This window comes from Morone saxatilis, unplaced genomic scaffold (assembly GCF_004916995.1).
Source record: "Morone saxatilis isolate NCDOM2014 unplaced genomic scaffold, NCSU_SB_2.0 Contig18, whole genome shotgun sequence".
In the NCBI taxonomy this organism is placed as follows: domain Eukaryota; kingdom Metazoa; phylum Chordata; class Actinopteri; family Moronidae; genus Morone; species Morone saxatilis.
Genome location: NW_023339740.1, coordinates 27,517,659 through 27,532,452, shown reverse-complemented (window position 1 = coordinate 27,532,452; position 14,794 = coordinate 27,517,659). Strand labels below are relative to the sequence as shown.

Here is a 14,794-nt window from a genome sequence, read left to right as displayed (position 1 = left end):
AGATAGATAGATAGAGTAAAATCAATCTGACACTCTCTCTCTCTCTACTGTTGAGATAAATATGTTTTATTGTGTGTGTGCTCTGTTGTCTCTTTTCCCTTCAGACTCCTCTCATCATTTACCTCTTTCACTTTCTGGTGGACTACGCAGAGATAACATTCATGGTGAGTGTTTTAAATATTTATAAGCCGATCAAGAAGCAACACTTTGCTCTGAATATTTGCAGCTTATTTTATGTTTCTTAGTAAAATAACTTTGCACAGATGTTCTCTTCTGAATATGAGGGAGGATTTTCTGTAATGTGAGCCATGATGGGAAAGCTCAGCTGTCTGCACAGCACTTTAATTTAAACTGCTCTCCCCATGATAACACATTTCTGCCTCTAGTGATTTAAAAAAGAAAGTATGTAGGTGTGTTTTATATGTGAGAGGCTCAGCTGCTCATTTTCTGTGTTCCTGTCTCTGTAGTTGGCAGATGTGATCACTGCTGTGGCTCTCTACATGGCAGTGAGGGACTACAACAAACAAGTGGTAAGAAAACAGTAAAGTGTCCTTAAAAATACAGAAAATATCAAATAAAAGTATTTAAAGTGGAATCACAACATGTTAAACACATTAAAGCTGTAACATGATACTAATATGGATCGTATATCCAACAAGAAATATGTTACAACTATGTTTTATGTTTCTCTGCTACATGGCAGAGTTGTGATTAATAAATTATAGAGTTTCTACAGATAAGACTTTGATATTCCGTGTTATTTTGTATTGTAGGATCGATGTGTTGTATTTTCCTGTGTAGTGACGTATGTGTCGATGCTGTTTCAGTTCAGAAAGCAGAAATACGCCTTGGAGGCAGACCGCTACCCCCTCGACTGCCTGGAGCTCATCAGAAGCCCCAAAGAAATGTACTACATCCCTCTGAAAGTCGCCATGTTGTAAGTATCCACACGCAGCCCTCAGACTGCGTTAAAGCCCAGCACGCTTCCACACAGCAAACACCCAATTATGTCAGATTATGTCAGAGGACGTGATCCTGGTTCTGGCTGTGATTCTGCGAGATACATGTCAGACGACTCGCTGAACCCTGAGCGTAGCTTGCTGATGGGGGATCAGGCAGGATGGGCCAGAGACAGATCTCAGGCGTCAGGAAAGTCAACAACCTTGGTGTCAGTAAGCTTGTAGACGTTGTGACTGCACAAGTCTTTTCTTTCAAGAAAAAAGTTCAAATTCTCTGATTTTAGAGATTTCAGATGTGAGTATTGTCTGGTTTCATTTGTCCTCTGTGCCAGTGAACTGAAGATCTTTGGGTTGTGGACCAAACAAGACATTTGAGGACGTCACCTTGAGCTTTGGGAAACACCGATCAACATTTTTCTACATTTTCTGACATTTTATGGACCAAACGACTAAATGAGAGACTGATCGATAATGAAAGTAATCGTTAGTTGCAGCCCTACATGACTGTAGACTCTAGTTTTTATAAGCCCTCTTGTGTTTATTATAAAATATAAATATGAAGCAAAAAAAGGCTTTAAAGGTTATGAAGGAAACACCAGAGCTAATTATCCTCATCTTAGAGTCTTTATGATATCAGGAAACTAATTCTATCATCACATCGACTCTTCTTCTCTCACAGTTACCTGTTGAACCCGTTCACCATCCTGTCCTGCGTCGCCAAGTCAACCTGTGGTCTGAACAACGCCGTCATCTCCCTCTTCATCCTTACTACAATAAAAGGTAAAGAACAACTCTCTCACTGCCATTTCTACCTGAGTGGACTGTTTTCTTAAAGCAGCACTTTGACTGTCTCTGAAATATTAAAATGTATCTTCAGGCAGTTTGTTGAAACTCTTCTGAGGTGATAATTTATGTTTGTGTTGCAGGAAATGTCTTGCTGAGTGCCATATTTCTGTCCTTGGCCACATATCAGTCCATCTACCCTCTGACTCTGTGCGCTCCAGCACTGCTGTATCTGATGCAGGTATGTTTTACAGCTTGTTCTGTCCCTTTGTCTCAACTGCTGTCCTTTTCTCTCCTTTTATCACCTATTTATTCTTGCAACCCCTTCTCACTTTGCTTTAAGAATATTTGAATATGATTCATACCTTTTTGTGTCCTCCCCCAGCGTCAGTTCATCCCGGTGAACTTCCGGCGTGTCAGCTTCTGGTGGTTCATTGCGCAGTATGCCTTCATGTACCTGGGCAGCCTGTTCGTCATCGTCGGTCTCTCCTTTTTCCTGCTCGGCTCGTGGGACTACGTGCCGTCTGTCTACGGCTTCATGTGAGTGATGATCCGACGAGCAGAGCTTTGTTTGATTCAGGAGTAAAGCTGAATGTAAACACAGCTTTTTGTTCGTTTACAAGAAAACTCCACCGGGCATCTTTTTAAAAGTGGGACCATATTTACAGATCCACATCGTTGGCATTTAGGGATATCGTAATCCAAAGAAATACACATACAGTAAGGTTACGTTCAAACTAATAATACCACTGTGAAAAGGGTGAGAGGTTGAGCTGATGTGGGTGTGATGCTGCAGGCACTCCTGACGAGAGGATGACATTTGAACCGGGAAGCTTACAGACCCATTAAATGCCAAGACATGGTTATAGTGGCAATCTGGAGATTTCCATTGAAATAAATTAAATCTAGCGATGTAATTGCAGATGGCAACTTCCTCGCTTCACCCTCCTTTTCAAGGCGTGAAGGGGAAACTATGTTAGCTAAGAAATGCACAAAAACTGTGAAAGGTCCCCTATCTAAAGTATAATACATCTGTAATGCTACACAAATGAAACCATTAATCATCATAATTAATATTATTATCAGTCTATATTTTGGTTAGCAACAGGAAACTGCAGTACAATAACGCCTCCGACATGTTTGAGGTAATTTAGCAAGTGTCACCATCAGCAGTACCACAGTTTGTCCACCAGAGAGCGCTGGATGTCCCTCTCAGTATGTGTTCATGTTTAAAACTGGCTGATTAAATGAGATTTCCCTCTCCCTCTCTCCAGTCTCTCAGTACCAGACCTGACCCCGAACATCGGCCTCTTCTGGTATTTCTTCGCCGAGATGTTCGAACACTTCCGCCTCTTTTTCCTCTGCGTTTTCCAGATCAACGTCTTCTTCTACACCATCCCTCTGTCCATCAAACTCAAGTAAGTCCTCCGCACGCTGTCTGTCTTTTTCTTTTCATCTTTAACCTTCATTCTCTTGAATAATCCTGTCTGTGTCTGCGTCACAGGGAGCATCCAGTGTTTCTGATCTTCATGCAGTTAGCTGTGATCTCCATCTTTAAGTCTTACCCCACTGTGGGAGACATCGCCCTCTACATGGCCTTCCTCCCTGTCTGGAGTCACCTGCACAGATGTGAGTGAATAACACAGAAGATGTTGGACATGAACCGAATGACTCGTTTAAACCTTTTAATATTTGAAATGAAACGATCCCGTCGTCATATTTGTTTGAGAGTGTCCTCTGTTAACCCTTGAATCTGGAAATGAGCAAACATTAAATAATCATAATCAAAACAAGTTATTATTACTGTGGGTATAAAGGATGTTCACAGTTTCATTTATAGTATTAATTTAGATGTGATGATAAAGGCTTTTGGTTCAGGTACAGAGCACACTCAAGCTACAACCTGAAAATGTTGGAAAAGATGGAACTTAAATCATCCAGAAAGATTTAGTTTTGTGCCAGAGATGCTCAGTATACATGGTAAAAATAAATATATACATGGCAGCAGCTGATCTGCATTGATCATCACTGTGGAGGCCTGCTGTCGTGAGCAGCTGCTGGTGGACGTAGATGAAACAGAGTATCAGTGGAGGCTTTTAAATTCATCCTCATGGGACGTGAATGTTTCTTCAAATATCCAACAGCTGTTGAGATGTTTCACATTGTAGCTCTCTAAAGCAAATGTTTTATTTTAAATAAGATGTATTATTATCTGTGACATCTTCTCTTCTGTCCTGTTCAGTCTTGAGGAACATCTTCTTGGTGTCCTGCGTCCTGTTGGCCTGTTCGGCTCTCTTCCCTGTTCTCTGGCACCTCTGGATCTACGCCGGCAGCGCCAACTCCAACTTCTACTACGCCATAACGCTGCTGTTCAACGTGGCACAGGTAGGATGGTCTGGACGGCAGTCTGACATTTTGACGCAGTAGGAAACGTTTTAGATACTAAAATGAATGTGTTATACGTGCTGGCTTACTGCACTTGAATAGAACTTAATGTTAATGGTAACACCTGCGCTTCTACTGACATGACAAGTCAAAATATCTCTCACCATTATTTAAATGAATTATTAAAGAGCAGAAATGACTCAAACTCCTCGAATGAATCAGTGTCCTAATGTTTATTTCCCCTCAGATTCTGCTGGTGTCGGATTATTTCTACGCCTTCTTGAGGAGGGAACACCATCTCAGCTATGGACTGTATCTGAAGAGGAAAGATGGCTCCGAGGCTACACTAGTCCTTAAATAAAGCGTGCACACTCACACACACACTCACACACTCTCACACACACACACACCACACACACACACTCATACACACACCGCCTGGCTGGGCAGTCTCTACCAGGAAAGGAGAAACTGCTCAAGGTCTCACTTTATCCTCACAGGGAGCAAACACAAACTAAGGAGGATAAAAGACTTTGAAAGCCGCTCTGGTCCTCGGACGAAAACATTAGCACACGTACAGGAAGTGTGTCTGGTATGACGTTATATGCAAACTGCAAGTCACAACATACAACATGACGGACACATGCAGAGACGGGATGTACAATCTATCAATCTGGCTTCTGCCATGTGAAACAAACGGACAATAACTAAACATGTTTATCCTCTTTTTTTCTCTTTTTTTTTTTCTCTGGAGCGCTCTTATTTTGGAACCTGCGCTGATGAGGGTGGATTTTATTTTGAAGCCTTTTTTTTGTCAGAGCCACTCCTAGATGAATTTTATTCTGACACTCTGTTTATCCTGCAGCTCCGTCCTGGACAGCTTTTTATTTTGAAGCACCAACTCTCTTGCAGCTTTTTTTTCTGGAAGGAATCGTCACTCTGTGGGTGGGGGCTTTTATTTTGAAGCCTTGTTTACTTTTCAACTTACAGTCACACGTGTGCGAATGCGGGCGCCTGTGGAGCTGAAATTTGTGTCTTGTCATACTGAATGTGGTCAGTGGAGTTAACCTCACACACCTCACACACCTCTTTGCCATTGGTTGAGGCTGCGCAGGTCAAAGTTCACCAGTGTGACCTCTTAAAGCTGCAGTAGGTAACTTTTAGAGTCATGCAGATACCATAAAGAGCCAGATTATCTGTCTGATGTGGAAACTGTCCAGGACAAAAAGTGATTTTTTTATAAACGTTACCTTGCCAGCTTTAACCCACCAACACTACAATATAAAGCTCCCACTGAGTTAATAATTCCTGATATCCAGCCGTTGTTTCATGTCTACCTGATTACATTTGTGTTGAAACTGGTATCTATAGTGGCGGGAAGAGGAGGAAAACTATTTTTAAAGGGTTTATATGGAAGTCAAAAAAAATGTCAATTTTTCTCACCACTTTCTTACTGACCTGTTTTTACACAGTCGGCTCTTTAACGAACAGATTTCAGATTATCAGTGTTGCAGCTCATCTCAAGTGAAAACCAGTCAAACCAACACTAACCTCATCCTGGTACATAACTCTGGACTAGTGAAAGCTTCAACAGTGAATGTGTTAAAACAACTAAAGTGCTTAAGTTCAGGATCTGTGCAGAGCAGAAACAGGAGGTTAAGATTTCAATCCCACGTGTAAAGTTTGGGCTCATAATGTGCCACCAAAAATGAATCGATAACGACTTAAGTTTCATATTTGGATCTATTCCTGCATGCAGATTAACATAATTATTAATAATTATTATTAAAGTTAGATTTAACCTTTTTAAAATGCATCATGTGCCTGTCAGAAAGTGTTTGAGTTCAGATTCAATAATGTAAAAGTTGAACATTTTAGCTGGAAAATCTGTTTATTTGCTTTCTTGCTGACAGTTAGATGAGAAGGTATCACACTCAGATGTCTTCCTAACAGCGGTATCAGTCTTCTCATCTAACTCTGCCAGAAACTGAATAACCTTTTTTCCCCAAAATATTCTTCAAATTTAGGACTTAAAAGACGACATGAACAGTATTTTAGTAGGAAACTCATATCCAATGTGACACGAACGCAGCATCAACACCTCATTGTACTCGCAACGTGTCCTGACTCCATACTACACTAACTTTAAACAGTATGTGCTCACATACTAACATCATAGTTTATTGTTTTAGCTGTCAGTGTCCAAAAAGTCCTAATATTTTAATATTTGTACTAACGTTATACAATAAGTGCAACGTCTCACTGCCAGTTAAACTTTAACAGGTTGAATATTTCTTTTGATTTCCTCCTAAGCTCCTCCATTTCGTTTCTGCGTTGTATTGTGTGTCCATCAACAGCACTCTGCACATTGACTTCTTTATTATACTTAATTTAGTCACTCACTACTGATTTAAATGAGTGTGTAGTGTGGAATTAGGACATGTTTCCATTTGTTTACCTTTTTCATTTAATCTAGAAACCAGAAAATTAAGACTAATGAATAATTTCATACTTAAAAATGCTACTGATAAATATTTTATAAGGATTTAATTCCCACCTAGAGAATAAGTAATAAGCCTTAAACAGCCTCAGAAGTGAACAGAAGTGTTGTTGAACATTTTATGTTTTACTTTATATGATAATATGAAGTCTACAGATGAATGTTTTTGTTTATTAATTGGTTTCTCAATGTGAAAGTAATGATGAGCAAATTTCACAAACAACAACAAAAAACCTTCTGCAGGAATTTCAACATGAAATACGACCAAAAAACGCAAATTAATGTAAGATTATTGGTTTTCATGTGAAGTGACATTAAGATCAGTGACGAAGAAAAGAAAAACAAACTGTCCAATATAAAGAAATAACCTGTGAGACACAAACACAGACGAGTTGTGATCCATGTTTTTACTCCTCGGTTTCGAGCAGGAGGTCGACGGCGGCCGATTTGATACCAATGAGTGAGGAGTAATTTGTGATATTTATTTTCTGCACTAAAAAAAACTTTGCAAAGAGATTTAATTTTGTTTTTTATTTTAAGAAAAAAAGGAGGGAGCTCTTGTTTTGATACTGTATGAAAAAATGAATGTGTTTTTGTTTTGTTAAAGATATTAAACTGCTGGGTTTGAAAGGGGCCGATGTTATTATCTGAAGAATGAGTGAACATGTCACAATTAAGGGTTATTAAAGTTGAGGTGTTGGTTTCAAACGTCTGGTTTTGTGATTGTGTGGCGTTGGAAATACCTTTTCTGGTCATATCCATGTGGAATTTATTTATTTAATGAGTAGTGTTTATCATTTATTAAGTATTATTATTATTTTGTTTTATGCAGATACAAAAGTGCATATGTTGTTTTTGAAATGTTACTTTATTGGTTATTTTTATTTTTTGAAAAACAGGAGCAATCAGGTGTTTTGGGACGTGCCCGACCGGTTTACTTTAATAAGTAGGACGGTTATAGATGGAACGCGCAGCTGGAAGACTGATCTCTGAACCTATATGGCCCATCGCAAATTGTGCCAATCGTGATGGATAAAAACTCATTATATATAACGCCACCAACTTTCCTCTAAATTCTTGCTTAGTAACTTCAAAATAATCACAAACCACTTTCTCAATAGACACTTTTCTCAATTAATTAGTCTCATTAATCCAGTATCTCACATATGAGAAACGTTTCTCATTAATTACTCATATAATAATGTTTGTTATTATATTGAGAAACTAAGTCAAAATATTACGTTTCTTATTAGTTAATAAGTTAATATTTGAGAAACTTTCTCATAATAATAACTTATAGAATCAGTTTTTTGTTACGTCACATTTAACGTAGAACGCGGTCCAAATTTTCCCGGGAAAATTATCACGTCACAAACTGCTCACCTCCTCCACCAATCAGAGGAAGGGTGCGTTTGTTTTCTGTTGCGGGCCGCACCGCTTCAGCTCGTGGACCTTTGCTATCCCCGGCTGAACGAGCCTCGCGAGGCCAAACCAAACGCACTGTTATGTTTAAGCACCGCCCCTTTAAAACACACCCACCAATGAGGAGGCGCCACGTCAGCGGGCAGATGTGAATATTCATTATTTTTCGCGGGCTTTGAGTGTCACGTGGTCGTTTCGCGCGAAAAGCGGCTCCCGGCCGGAAGAAGAAGTTTCTTTAAGAGGCAGAGACAGACGGACACGGAACAATGGCGGTGAGTGAAAACGGCTAAAAACAGACCGAATATCTCCTTAAAGACTTTAATATTTATACTGAAGCAGGAATAAGTTTCAATAAACGGATCTATGTTTGTAGTTTGAGTTTAATAAGGTTAATAATGTTTATAAGTTCAGTTGAATCCGATAACAACAGTGACAGAGGGATCAGGAGACTCAATTAAAATCATTTTTTAAAGTAAAATCTGCGATAAATTATGAATATATGTTATAATCAGTGGTTGTTTACTGCTGCTAACGTAAACAATAATCTGTTGTTGTTTGTTCTCTTGCTGTTTAAAAGCTGTGTGCCATGTGGCTGTTGAGCTTTAGATGTTTGTGGATTAACAGACTTTAAATTAAATATCAGACATTAACTGTAAAGAATATCAGCACAAAACATCCGTAAAACTTTAAACCACAGTGTGTTTTATAAAGAAGTATAGTTTCTGGTTATTATCGCACATTGTTCTCATTAATCTCCTTTACTGTAGGATGTTAAAGTACAAAGAATGAACAAAGAAAACAGATTAAAAACAATAAGACTGGTTTTATTTTTGCTGAGGAAGGTTTTATTAATTGATTGTTATTATATTTTGTGTGTATACTATAATTAATGTTTGAATATATGCCCCAAAGTAAAAATACACCGCGTTGTATTTGTTTATTAGTAATATAATTATCAAATCAAATAGAAATACCTCCAGACTTCACTTGGAGAACAACAGTAACATGGATGTTAATATACATTTAAAACACAAAGCTTTCAGTTAATGTACAGAAACATCAGCTGTCAACATAAGTACATTAGTTCTAACACTTTTACTGTAGAAATTATTTTGTATTTCAGGAGCTGTTCATCAATAAACGTATACTTTAAATCCAATTATCTTCTTAATAATCCTAAACGGGGAGTTGTGTCGTAGCCGCTGCACATTAAAATCAGATTATTAAAGAGACGACAATCATTAAAAAGAGGATATATAAGCTGAACAGATACCTAAAACCGCACGTTTAACCTTTAAAGAAACAAACTGAACGCTGTAATGTGTTTGTTGTCGGCAGGATTCCTCCGAGTCGTACCACATGGCCACCAGCCCCAGCCGAGCCTCCCGGAGAGGAGACCTCACCTCCAGCCCCGGAAGAGATCTGCCTCCCTTCGAGGACGAGTCGGAGGGGCTGCTGGGAGACGGCCACCTGCCCGGAGAGGAGGAGGAGGACGGAGACGGCGAGGAGCTGATCGGAGACGGGATGGAGAGGTGAGGAGCTTTTCTTAAACACCAGATTTACTTTGTGTTTAAAACACGTGTTGGGGCTTGACGACGAGTCTTCTCTCAGGGATTACCGTGCCATCCCGGCGCTGGATCAGTACGAGGCGGAGGGTTTGGACCTGGACGACGAGGATCTGTCGGAGCTGTCGCCGGGAGCCCGGGCCGCCGCCGAGGAGGCGATGAGGAGGAGGGACAGGGAGCAGGGCGTCAGCGGGCGTCTGAGGAGAGGACTGCTCTACGGTGAGGAGCCAGTGGACTGATGGGTTTGGATGTGAAACGTAACCATAAATTATGAGAGTCAGATGTTTGGCGGAGGTGTGATGGACTTTTTTTTTCGCCGTTACACAGACAGCGAAGACGAGGACGACGAGCGCCCGGCGGCTCGGCGGAGGCGATTGGCCGAGCGGGCAGCAGAGGGCGTGGCGGACGGAGAGGAAGAGGAAATGATCGAGAGCATCGAGAACCTGGAGGACATGAAGGTACCTGCAGCCTCTCCTGTCAGTGTGTTTCAGCGGTGGTAGAGGAGGTCTGACCGTTTCTTCCCCGTCTGCAGGGTCACACGGTCAGGGAGTGGGTCTCCATGGCGGCTCCCAGGCTGGAGATCTACAACCGCTTCAAGAACTTCCTGCGGACCCACGTCGACGAGAACGGACACAACGTCTTCAAGGAGAAGATCAGCGACATGTGCAAAGGTAGCTCCGCGTTCACACTCGTGTTTTATGACACACACACGCTGATTTCTGGTTTCAGATGAATGAACTTGCGTCCTCGTCTGTCGTTCCAGAGAACAAGGAGAGTCTGGTGGTAAACTACGAAGACCTCGCCGCCAGAGAGCACGTTCTGGCCTACTTCCTGCCAGAGGCTCCGACGGAGATGTTGAAGGTGAGTGTGGTTCTGTTCTGTCTGGATCATTAAGTTACACAAACCTTTCTGCTGCGGCTCAGATGTTTAAACAACCGGACCGTGACCACCTGGAGGGATCTGTCAGGAGTCACGTTTACTCCCTTTTTGTTCGTTTGTAAAATGAAAGCGACAGAATTAAACCTGTTTTGTTTTCCGTCAGGTGTTTGATGAAGCAGCTAAAGAAGTGGTGTTGGCCATGTACCCGAAATACGACCGCATCGCCCACGAGATCCACGTCCGCATCTGCAACCTGCCGCTGGTGGAGGAGATCCGCTCACTCAGGTAATGTTTTACTCACAATTGGGACGGCTGCAACATCACAATAGTTTTATTAGTATAGTATTATTTCAGAGTATTATTTTATAACAATAAAGCACTAAGTTGGCTGATTGGTGTCCATGTTTCCTCAGGTTGCAGGCACGTCTGTAAGTACAGAGTTGTAGATATTAGATATTTCCTCGGCTGGACTTGGAAGTTGATGTTGGTGCTAGTAGAAGTCAGAATCATATATAATATAATATAATATAATATAATATAAATAAAATATGAACAACTGCAGCACAAGGTTTCTCTTTCTCCTGCAGTGTTTTTCTGTTCTGCAGACTGTCCTCTGAGGCGAATGTGTAATTCATGGTTTATATAAATAAAATTGACTTCCTCCGTACTTTATACACAAACACTGCATGAATCACATTCTGCTGAGAGCAGCGCAGACATCTGGACCCATATGAGCAGATGGAACAGTAAAAAAACGCATGTTTCCTGAAGTCCAATGTCCACAAACAATAAAACTCAAGGACGTTTTTAACCACTTGTGAAACAGTTTCAATACTGATGCCTCTTTATGACATAAACAAACCAACAAGACCATCACCATTATATATCGTTATTGTTACTGCCCGACACAAGATCAGATTCCCCTTAAAATCAACGAAACAAGATAGTGTTCCTACCGCCTTTGTCCACAGGGGCCGCCAGAATCCACCCGATGGAAGTTTGTTTGTGGACTTTTAACTAAAGATGAATAAAATGAGGCGACGAGTCTGAGAGTTGTTTGTTCTCTCCGCTTCAGGCAGCTCCACCTGAACCAGCTGATCCGGACCAGCGGCGTGGTGAGCAGCTGCACCGGCGTCCTCCCCCAGCTCGGCATGGTCAAGTACAACTGTAACAAGTGTAACTTCGTGCTGGGACCCTTCTTCCAGTCCCAGAACCAGGAGGTGAAGCCGGGCTCCTGTCCCGAGTGTCAGTCCCAGGGCCCCTTCGAGATCAACATGGAGGAGGTGAGAAGGCCCCGCCGTGTTGAGTGATCTAATAAAGAACATTCACACACTCGTTATCCTAATTAAATGTTTACAATAGTGTGTGTTATTCCTCTTGTCGTGTATCAACTGATGTCTCTTTGTGAATTAACCAATCGTGTCCCTCCTGCAGACTGTGTACCAGAACTACCAGCGAATCACCATCCAGGAAAGTCCCGGTAAGGTGGCAGCCGGCCGCCTCCCGCGCTCCAAAGACTCCATCCTGCTGGCTGACCTGGTGGACAGCTGCAAGCCCGGAGACGAGATCGTGAGTGGAGTTACAAACAGAAATATTTCTCAAAAGTAAAATAGTTGCAAAAAGTTAGTTTGTGTCTAAAACATACTGATGATTCCCCCCCCCCTCTCAGGAACTGACGGGCATCTACCACAACAACTACGACGGCTCTCTGAACATGGCCAACGGCTTCCCGGTGTTTGCCACGGTGATCCTGGCCAACCACATCACCCGCAGAGACGAGGGCGTCGCCGTGGCCGAGCTGACTGACGAAGACATCAAGGCCATCGTCGCCCTGTCCAAGGACGAGCGCATCGGAGAGAGGGTGAGGAAGTTACTGAATCCCCAACGCCTCAGAGGGCGTTCGTCGATGGCTCGCTCTTTCTCAACTAACTCACTTTCTGTCGCGTCTGTAGGTCTTCGCCAGCATAGCGCCGTCCATCTACGGTCACGAGGACATCAAGAGAGCCCTGGCCCTGGCGCTGTTCGGAGGAGAGCCCAAAAATCCAGGTAGACAACCACCTCTGACCACAGCCGCCTGTGTTCCTACGGACTCGTCCTGTTACTCACCGACTCTTTGCTCTCTCTTCCAGGCGGGAAACACAAGGTGCGTGGAGACATCAACGCCCTGCTGTGTGGAGACCCGGGAACCGCCAAGTCCCAGTTCCTCAAGTACGTATCAGCGGCCAGTGCGTGGAGAGAAAAGAAACGACGTATAAAAGGAGTTCATGTGGAGATAAAGATACCCACAATAAACAAATGTGAACTCCTGGTGGGTTTTACTCTGCAGGTACGTGGAGAAGGTGGCGAGCCGCGCCGTGTTCACCACCGGTCAGGGCGCCTCTGCCGTCGGTTTGACCGCTTACGTCCAGAGACACCCGGTCACCCGCGAGTGGACGCTGGAGGCCGGAGCGCTGGTGCTGGCCGACCGCGGGGTCTGTCTGATCGACGAGTTCGATAAGGTGAGCCGAGACACGACAACTCGTTTACCGTCCCGCTTCTAAATGATTCTCCTGCTCACAAACAAACGTCTGACCCGCTCTCCGTCCTCCAGATGAACGACGCAGACAGGACGAGTATCCACGAGGCCATGGAGCAGCAGAGTATCTCCATCTCCAAAGCCGGCATCGTCACCTCGCTGCAGGCCCGATGCACCGTCATCGCTGCTTCTAACCCCATCGGTACGAAACGCAGCAGGAGGTCTGCAGGGTTTTAAACGGCTCATTTGTTGAGCTGAGTTTGTCCACAAAATGAAGCTGAAAAGAGACGATATTATTAAAGATATCAGTGAGACTTTCAGGCCTTTAGTTTCTGTATAAAGACCTACAGAGACTGTTTTATCGTTGCATTGAAAGCTTTAGACGGAGCTGAAAAGCCTCTATGGTGCGTTCAAGTGCAGTTACAAAGATCTGACATCTGAATGTTAATGTGAACGGTTGCCACATTTACATACTAAAATGTTCCAAAATGTAAATTTTCATTATTTATACTGTAAAGGTTTCAAATAGTTATTTTCATTCTTTTTAATCTTATTTTCATGGTTTTAATTGTTTAGTTTATTAAATAAAATAGTCAAAAAATAGCCCCTCAATTAGTCAGAGTCCAAAACCCAGAGATATTTATATCATTTATAACGTTACATGTATGAAAAGACTTCAGGAGGTTGTTTCCGGCGGCGTTGGCCTGCGTTCAGTGCCTCATCGCTCTCTGTGCTCGTTTCCTCGCAGGCGGCAGGTACGACCCCTCCCTGACCTTTGCCGAGAACGTGGACCTGACGGAGCCCATCGTGTCCCGTTTCGACGTGCTGTGCGTCGTCCGAGACACCATCGACCCCGTGCAGGTACACACACACACACACTTTGTTCACTGTTCATTATATCAAATGTTATTAAACTACTGAGCTTCCTTCTCACTGCGCTCTCCTCTGGCCCGTGATTGGCTCTTTCTTCTACCAGGATGAGATGTTGGCGCGCTTCGTGGTTAGCTCCCACATCAAACATCACCCTAGCAACAAGGAAGGGGGCGTGGCCTTAGAGGAAGTGGTTCTGGCCAACACGACTGACGTTCCCCCGATTCCCCAGGACCTCCTGAGGAAGTACATCATCTACGCCAAAGAGAGGGTACGAACACACAACACCCTCGAAAAAAACCACTCTACGCGATCTTACATAGAAGTTTTCATATTTGTCTTTAGTGCTTCTGTAAATGTTTAATCATAACATTTAGGCGTCTTGTAAAGTGGTTCTGTCAGCTGCTTATAGTTTATAGACAACAAATCCCTTTACGTCGATTTAAAATATAAAGTTTGTACGTCTTCGGTTCAACAGAATGTTTTTATACAAAGTTTGTCGTTAATGTTTATTTTTGGTTCTGCAGGTTCACCCCAAACTGAACCAGATGGACCAGGACAAGGTGGCTCATATCTACAGTGACCTCCGCAAAGAGTCGATGGTGAGCAGTACTCGTATTTAGTATCACTGACGAATATTTCTACAGAGAAAAATAAATAACAGCACTTGCAGTCACACTTTCTTTGGTGAATTGAATGGTGATTTAGACTCACTCTCACTAACAGGCCACAGGCAGCATCCCCATCACGGTCCGTCACATCGAGTCCATGATCCGGTTGGCGGAGGCTCACGCCAAGCTGCACCTGAGGGACTACGTCGTGGAGGACGACGTCAACATGGCCATCAGGGTCATGTTGGAGAGCTTCATCGACACACAGAAGTTCAGCGTCATGAGGAGCATGAGGAAGGTGTGTG

The 14,794-nt window shown here is 42.8% G+C and overlaps 2 protein-coding genes across 2 annotated transcripts in view; both read left to right on the top strand.

Moving 5' to 3' along the window:
- Positions 1–104: 104 nt before the first annotated feature.
- On the top strand, positions 105–7,335 carry pigu (phosphatidylinositol glycan anchor biosynthesis, class U; the record flags this gene model as incomplete). Its single annotated transcript, XM_035662378.1, is given in 10 exon segments — positions 105–164; positions 468–530; positions 828–937; positions 1,639–1,739; positions 1,886–1,983; positions 2,128–2,282; positions 3,017–3,160; positions 3,247–3,371; positions 3,985–4,127; positions 4,375–7,335. Coding segments are annotated over 10 exon segments (1,113 nt in total), but the record flags the coding sequence as incomplete, so codon positions are not given.
- Positions 7,336–8,233: 898 nt separating this feature from the next.
- The window catches only part of mcm2 (minichromosome maintenance complex component 2), an 8,177-nt gene continuing 1,616 nt past the window's right edge, over positions 8,234–14,794 (top strand). Inside the window, exons 1-18 of the mRNA XM_035662885.1 lie at positions 8,234–8,321; positions 9,388–9,581; positions 9,661–9,833; positions 9,942–10,072; positions 10,147–10,285; positions 10,378–10,475; positions 10,657–10,778; positions 11,569–11,776; positions 11,928–12,062; positions 12,163–12,354; positions 12,446–12,539; positions 12,623–12,701; positions 12,820–12,991; positions 13,084–13,210; positions 13,757–13,869; positions 13,985–14,149; positions 14,406–14,480; positions 14,605–14,787. Coding sequence (XP_035518778.1) covers positions 8,316–8,321; positions 9,388–9,581; positions 9,661–9,833; positions 9,942–10,072; positions 10,147–10,285; positions 10,378–10,475; positions 10,657–10,778; positions 11,569–11,776; positions 11,928–12,062; positions 12,163–12,354; positions 12,446–12,539; positions 12,623–12,701; positions 12,820–12,991; positions 13,084–13,210; positions 13,757–13,869; positions 13,985–14,149; positions 14,406–14,480; positions 14,605–14,787 — 2,406 coding nt within the window. The 5' untranslated portion in view covers positions 8,234–8,315. The remainder of the gene's footprint in view (positions 8,322–9,387; positions 9,582–9,660; positions 9,834–9,941; positions 10,073–10,146; positions 10,286–10,377; positions 10,476–10,656; positions 10,779–11,568; positions 11,777–11,927; positions 12,063–12,162; positions 12,355–12,445; positions 12,540–12,622; positions 12,702–12,819; positions 12,992–13,083; positions 13,211–13,756; positions 13,870–13,984; positions 14,150–14,405; positions 14,481–14,604; positions 14,788–14,794) is intronic.